General features: G+C 39.9%; 2 protein-coding genes across 2 annotated transcripts; both read right to left on the bottom strand.

Annotated features, from left to right (window-relative positions):
- Positions 1–2948: 2948 nt before the first annotated feature.
- LOC121812426 (trace amine-associated receptor 7b-like) lies at positions 2949–3992 on the bottom strand. The gene is given in 1 exon segment (XM_042214581.1): positions 2949–3992. A coding segment is annotated over 1 exon segment (813 nt). The 5' UTR covers positions 3762–3992.
- Positions 3993–6000: 2008 nt separating this feature from the next.
- On the bottom strand, positions 6001–7078 carry LOC102288758 (trace amine-associated receptor 13c-like). The gene has a single exon (XM_005948380.2). The coding sequence runs from the start codon at positions 7076–7078 to the stop codon at positions 6101–6103; it is 978 nt and encodes a 325-aa protein (XP_005948442.1). The 3' UTR covers positions 6001–6100.
- Between the last annotated feature and the right edge of the window lie 998 nt (positions 7079–8076).

The raw sequence follows: 8076 nt of genomic DNA on the forward strand, positions 1-8076 counted from the left end.
CCCCCCCCCCACCAAAAAAAAGTGGTTAATCACATTTAATTCATCATTTTACAAGAAAAAAATCCCCCAACTAAGTAGAAAGCAGGAAGGGGATAAATCAGTTTTCACAGCACTGTATCTATCAGTATTTACATTTCCAGCCATGTATCCAGTCATGTATCTGTTTGCAATAATCCTTTCTGTCATCGTTGTATTTTTACTCAGTTGTATATAGTATTTGTATTCTATTTTTATCTTATTGTATATTTATTTTATTTTATTCTACTGTATATAGTATTTTATTTTATTTTATTCTATTCTGTACAGTTGTGTACTGTATTTATTCTTATTGTATTCTAATTTTTGCCTCATAACTTTTGCACTGTCCACTTCCTGCTGTGACAAAACAAATTTCCCACGTGTGGGACTAATAAAGGTTATCTTATCTTATCTTATCGTACTACAGCCCTAATGAGGCAAAGAACAGTGATCAGTTCAGTTTCAGTTTTATTTGTCATATGCAAGTTAGCACAGGGTCAACATCGCAATGAAATGTATTTGACGAGCAGAAGACAGTCACTCAGCAGAATGGTACAGTAGAAGAAAAAATAAATAAAAATAAAAAATAAATAGAAAAATAGAAAAGAGCAAAATATTAATAAGATGTAGTAAAAGAAAAAAATAGATTTCCAGTTAACTGACTAAATATAAGTACATATAAATATATGTACACACTAGTGATTAAGTGATTAAAAAGGTGATGCTTAACGCCTCTGTCCATTCTAAATATGGGTGGGGGCTGTCACACCTTTGCAGCGTTGGTTACTGATCCTGCTCACCTCTTTGACACAGGAGACACTAACTTTGAAACTTTATTCATATGAATACAAACGAAACCAAAAGAAATAGCAGGTTCTTTCACATACATTTTACTGAATGAGGTTATCAATCTACCAACTGACAAGCTCCTTAGACTATCTTTTAGCTAGCACTGACATGATGCTCATTAGATATTTTTACCTTTAAATCAGCAACACCAAACAGACACCATGATTGATTGATTGAATCTTTATTTTGAACATGTTGAAAAAGTACAACAAAATAGAATTAAAAGAGACAAATGAACAAAGCAAAACAAAAGGAAAACGAGCAACCACAACTCCAAATAAAGTTCATGTTCAAAAAGGAGCAGGAAGAAGCATAAGCTTATTTAATCCCACCCCTTTTCCACTATATAGTATCAATAGACTACAAAAATACCTCCTTGCAATTACATTATATGTCATGTGTAATTTTTTTTTTTTTTTTTTTTATATATACATATATGTTTCTGTCTATCCATACATACGTATATACACATACGCACATATACACATTTTCACCTCAAGGATACACAACCTACAAAAATATATATATACCCATACCAACATACCCGTGCACCCGCACACACATGAAAATATTAGACAAGAACACCCTATCAAATCTCTACCTTTCCCTGTACCCTGTAAAAACCATATCCTTAAACCGCTTTTTAAACTGCGCCATGCTTGGACATTGCTTCATATCTTTACTTAGTCTGTTCCACAGCTTCACTCCACACACAGAGATGCAAAAACTTTTTAATGTTGTACGGATACGAGGATGTTTTAAATTTAATTCCCCCCTCAAATTGTATCCCCGTTCCCTTTTAGAAAACATTTTTAGAATATTGTCAGGAAGCAGGTTATTTATTGCTTTATATATAATTTGTGCTGTGAGAAAATGAACCAGATCTGTGAATTTTAGAATTTTTATTTTAAGATATTTATGATTTGATACAGATATTTAATATTATAGGAGAACATGAAAGCCCAAGAATCAGTAGTCAGGGGTCATGCCCTTTTTCTTTTTTCTAGTTTTTTTTCCTTCTTCTGGTAAAATATATAACAGAATAAACCGCAGACAGGACCACTGCTGCCCTCTACAAGTTGTTTGCACTGATTTGTTGTGAATAGCTTTAATCGTCAAACGTCATGCAGCACTGAGCAGGGAACATGCTGCTGGTTCATGATGGGTGTAGAAAGCCTGCTGTTTCCTGTCCCATAGGGTCTAAAACAGGCAATATATGAATTGACTCTTATAGTTAGATGACATGCTCACAGACCTGGAGTTCAAGAAGAGTTCAATGAAGTCAGAAACCTTTTCAGCAGAATAGATTTCACATATGAACATTGATCCTAACAGGTTCATTGTTATTGTTATTATTATTAATATTATTGTCTAAATAAGAAGTGCAAAGAAACTCCACTTGAAAGCCAAATCATCACATTGATAAGAAAATCTGTTCCATGTGTTTACTATGCTGCTGTCCACCTTTAACCTCTAAATACTCACTTACGTTGATAGTTAGCACTCAGACATGTGCTGGAAGTATTGTGGTATGAGTTAGTTTGTTGCTGTGTGCAGGTTGTATGGATCCTTGAGAAAGCACAGGGTGATACGAGTTTGGGTATTTCTGTTTTTATTTCAAGGATTGTAAATGTGGTTTGTTAGACATAATATTGAACATGTTGAGAAGATTTTCAGATTGAAAGAGTAAGACGGCTGCAGGTATTTCTCATACAATGACAATGTTTTTGATTCAGCAAAGTAAAGTCTGAAAGAGCCCTTTACAGTTAGTCTGTGTGACAATAAATGACAACAACATAAGCAGACTTTAATACCTTCACAGAGATTATGAGATAAAAAAAAGCCATTAACAGGAATCAAGCTGACTAACCTCTTTTATTGCAACTTAGCACATATTTATGATGAGTTACATTAAAGGTCATATAGTGCAAAGCATGCATGTAATTCCTGCAATTTTCAGGTGCACAAGAGATCTGCATGCAGGGTCACTATCTGCGCGGGTCTGCGCTTCTGCTCATTATGTACTAGAACAAAAGTGATGCTGGGCAGATGAACACCCACATTTTAAGTGAATTTAATTTTCAGGTGAAAGTTGTATTGCGCTGCCTACAGGATTTTGACTCTCTGGAGTGAGGCTGCAGTATTCTGAGGGTGACAATGAATCTGATAGCTCTTCTAAACCAGGGGTAAAACAGAACATAAATCACAGGGTTCACACAAGCATTTATTAGCATGATCCAACACACCATGAGCGTACGAAGGCAAGCTCAGAAGGTGTCCACACCTGCAAAGGAAGGATAATAATAAGGGCAGAAGCACATTACAAACACAGCTATCAAAATCCCGAGTGTCCTGGCTGCCTTCAGCTCTGATTTTTTAGCAGCTGGAGTTGCTCTCACAGCTGCCTGCGACTGAATGGCACGCACCTGAGAAACAGCAACCACAAAGACCCTCATGTACAGAACAAACATTACGCCACAGGGACCAAGAAATGACAAAAAGAAATCTACTGTTCCTGAAGTTCGGGATATGAGCACCATGCTGCCCAGAGAGACAGAGATAAGGCAGTAAGACAAATAAGGACTGAGAGCACACATCAGCCTCCCCAGCAGCCAGCACGTCTCAATGTAGCGCAGGCCCTCGATGGGCATCACCAGCAGCCCCACCAGCAGGTCGGACACGGCCAGGGACAGGAGCAGGGCGTTGGTCGGGGTGTGGAGCTGCTTGAAGTGGGAGATGGAGACGACCACAAGCAGGTTGAGCACCACAGTGAGCAGTGAGACTGAAGCCAGTAGAGTGTAGAGAAGAGTGGCCTGGGAGGTGGGTCGCAGCAGCCGCCTGCAGGAGGAGTTGAGGTTAGGGAAGCAGAGGGGAGGACCTCCAGTGCCGTCCATCGGGGTGAAAGGGAAGACCTGCAACTGTGCTCGAGAGTCTTCATTTATCTTCTTCAAACACACACCGTCATTTTTTTCTTTTTCTTTTTTTAAACATGAATGATGAGACTTCTTGTCTTTGTTTTCATCACCTCTTCTTCTGCCTCAACCTCAACTCCTATATATATTCAGCTGGGATTTAATTTAGTTGAGCTTTGAGAAAAGTTTCAGAAATGTGCTATTAACCACTTACTTTGTATATTAATATTAATCTATAAGTGGTACTTTCGAAACCTTTCGCACCTTGGAATTCGACTGGGTTGATACTGATATAACAATGAAAAACACCAGAATGTTCCAAAACTGTAATTGGAGCTGTGATGTTAATTCCAGAGTAGTTTTGCCGGATGATTCTAAAGTAGTTCACAATTTAAAAAAGACCTAATTTGTATGATGCTGGGCCTTGGTGCTGCCCTTCAGCCCAAGACAACTCTCTCTTTAGGGTCAACCTGTCCTTAAAGCGACTGGTCTTCTTCTGATTGGCTTCCCCTAGCAATCAATATGTTTCAATTAGGATGTTGCAGGGGAGAATGCTGTGCTCAATGCTAGAGATGGACATATCTGCTCTAATGGACTTGATATAGATCTTTGATGATCTGAAACATGTAAGTGAGACAAATATGCAAAAAATAAGAACTCAGGAAGTGGGTAAAAACCTTTTATGGCACTGAATGTGCTGCAGATCAGGAAGGTTGGACTTGATGGTCCTCTCGACTGAGTGGACCACCCTCCTAGGAGCCAAGAGGTCTGATCGGGTGCAGTTTGGTACTCCCACTAAGAGTCCTCTCTATAGAGCAAATGTAGAAATTCCAAAGTCCCCTCCAACACAAGCAGAAGTTTAAAGTCACTGATGCAGTAGAGGTGTTGATGGGCTTTCTTCACCAGGGTGTTAACAGAGTAGGACCATTTCATCTCCTGGGAGATGTAGCAGATTTTCCTTTTCTGGACTTTGGTGCAAAGTTTTCCATGTTCCAGGAGGCTGTAATGTATTGACTTATTCTGTTTTACAGCAGGAATTTTGAACTTAGATTTTACTTTAATTCATTTCAGCTGCAGTGCGCACAAAGTAAAAGGAGTCCAGCAGGTTATTTGGGAGCATTCATCTCAGTTGATGATGCACTAGCTATAGGAACAGAATAATACGAACACCGTGAATTGCATTCATATGCAACACCACATACTGTGGGTCAGTGAAACACAAATTGGGGGTGTTTGTTTATTATTTAGGCATCTGTGTTATCTGTCATGTAGAGAAATCATTTTTTCTTTGCTCTTGTAGAAATAAGCAGCACTTCAGCATTTTTATGCCTACAGATAAAAATGACTCAGTCACAGTTCTGGACTGATATTTGCTGAAATGGTATTTGCCTTGATTTATCCATTAAATCCAACATTTGAATTTTTTCTCTCCCCTGACTCATACACCAAACATTGGTGTATTAAATTCTTATCTTCTCTTTCACGGGGGATAGAGTGCCTCGTATTAGTTAGGCACACAGACGGGAATTCTCTATTACTTCAGTTTAGATTTGTCTGTATTTTTGAGCCACTGTCGAGCTGCTGAGTTTCACAGACCTGCTTCACGCAGACACCAGGAAGTGGCTTTCTTTGTTGCAAGTCTGCAGGTAGCAATCTGGATGTGTGATGTTCTACGAACGAACTTTGGTGTCGCTTTTTCCCTCCATTTCTTGAGGGGATGGTGTATTACATAGTTTGTTTTCACGGTTATTTAAATGAAACGTGGCAGAGACAAAGACCACTGCAGATCAGTTATTGTTTAAAAACACAGCTGGAAGGACAAGTACATAAAAGCTCCAATGAAATGCTGAATAACAGTGAGAATAATTAATCAGCATTTGCCACTGCAGAGGGTAAAACACACATAGTTTATCTGAAAAGGCCCGCTGATCAGCCAGTTTAATCATGCATGCATTTATTATATTGCATCACAGTAATCTAGCATTTACTATTATTGCATTCACAGCATGTGGCTTCACGTATGTGATATTTTTGTACAACTTGTGGTTATATTTTGCAGTAAACTATGCAGTTTTTAAAAATGTGAGTATTCTGGTAGTGACAAAATTCATCAAGATGGACTTTAGATTATATAGCTTATAGTCATTTGAATGATTTGTAGCTTAGTATTTGCATGTGTATTATTTCCCCAACAGACGCAAGTGTGGTGAACATTGTTTGATCGTGAGGCCACTGTGAAGGATCTCTGTGGAGCAGTGGCATAGTTGTTTTTTGATTATTCTTTTAAGAAAAGACTAATGACTGGTTTGTTTTACTGCTGCCTACAGGATCTTGACATCTCTGGAGTGAGGCTGCAGTATTCTGAGGGTGACAATGAGTCTGATAGCTCTTCTAAACCAGGGGTAGAACAGAGCATAAATCACAGGGTTCACACAAGAATTTGTCAGCATTATCCACGAGAATAGAGCGTAATAAGGTAAGTTCATAGAGGTGTCGTCACCTGCAAAGGAAGGATAATAATAAGGGCAGAAGCACATTAGAAACACAGCTATCAAAATCCCGAGTGTCCTGGCTGCCTTCAGCTCTGATTTTTTAGCAGCTGGAGGTGCTCTCACAGCTGCCTGCGACCGAATGATACGTACCTGAGAAACAGCAACCACAAAGACCCTCATGTACAGAACAAACATTAAAGCACATGGGCCGAGAAATGAGAAAAAGAGATCTATTGTACCCAAAGCACGGCTGATGAACACAACACACTCCCCGTGACAGGAGCTGAACCTGTCTGGCCACCCTATGTGCTCCATGAGAATGCAGCCATTGTAGAGAAGAGAGCAGGCCCAGCAGACACAGACTGAAAGCTTCACTCTGTTCACTGTGATCTTTGAGGAATAGAGCAGAGGGTCACAGATGGCTATATAGCGATCTACAGATATGAGCACCATGCTGTCCAGAGAGACAGAGATGAGGCAGTAAGACAAATAAGGACTGAGAGCACACATCAGCCTCCCCAGCAGCCAGCACGTTTCGATGTAGTACAGGCCCTCGATGGGCATCACCAGCAGCCCCACCAGCAGGTCAGACACAGCCAGGGAAAGGAGCAGGGTGTTGGTCGAGGTGTTAAGCTGTCTGAAGTGGGAGATGGAGATGACGACAAGCAGGTTGAGCACCACAGTGAGCAGGGAGATGGAGGCCAGTAGAGTGTAGAGAACAACGGTCTGGGAGGTGGGTCGCAGCAGCCGCCTGCAGGAGGAGTTGAGGTTGGGGAAGCAGAGGGGAGGACCTCCAGAGCTATCCATCGGAGAGGAGCGGTGCATGCATGTGCATGCAGTCAAAGGGAAGAGGTTGAACTATTTGCCAGGTTGTCCCTTTATCCTCTTCTAACACCACCCTGTAATTTTTACAGGGACCCAACAAGAGTGATGTAACTCCCCTGACTGAGCATCATCATCTTCAATCTCATCTTCATCCCCTCTGTTTTCTCTGTTGTCGTTACAGTTACAGTACACTTTCAAATAAACTGTACTTTACAAACACTTTAAAAGTTAAATTGTTTATGAGCTGTAGGTTAACAAGCCATTATAAGTACTCCAGGCAAAAATGCTCTAAAAGTTTAACAGGGACTTTCATCACTGTCTTAGAAGTTGCAGCTTTAAACACTATAATGGGTCATTAAAGCCCTTTAGTGTTTCACTTAACTGTCTGAAAAGACAGTTATGAACAGGATATAAGAAGCACTTCAAAGTACACTTGTTATCCTGGTTAGCCAGGACTCAAAAGCAAATATTGACACCATTGCTTCTGAAGCCACTATTACTACATCTTTTTGAGCAGTTTGAACTAATGAGTGTTAATTGGTGACTTCAACAGAATTTTATTACATTTTGGGGAGCCTAATCTAACCAGACCAGTGGCTAGCTTCTCATTTACTGTAAAGATGGCAGAGTGGGCTCAGGCTATTCTCCCAGCTATATGTCAGATGGTGTTTTTAGTAATGTGAAGTTACTACTCACTGAAGAACAGTGTGAGACTGCACGCTTAGATCCTATATTATTCCAACAATCATGCATTGACTGAAAACAATTTCCGTCTGAGACCTCATTCTACACAATCAAGAGCGCAGCAGCCAAAACTGGCACACAGTTACATCTTAGGCCTCTGATGGTTCTTATCTATATCACATATTGCCAAGCAACCACCTACTGACCAAAATGATCCATTTGTACCACTCATGCATTTATAACACCTTATGAAACACTTTTCTGCATTTGTGTCTATATACACAAATGCAGTCATA

This window comes from Haplochromis burtoni, unplaced genomic scaffold (assembly GCF_018398535.1).
Source record: "Haplochromis burtoni strain Fernald_Lab_line unplaced genomic scaffold, NCSU_Asbu1 Contig_590, whole genome shotgun sequence".
In the NCBI taxonomy this organism is placed as follows: domain Eukaryota; kingdom Metazoa; phylum Chordata; class Actinopteri; order Cichliformes; family Cichlidae; genus Haplochromis; species Haplochromis burtoni.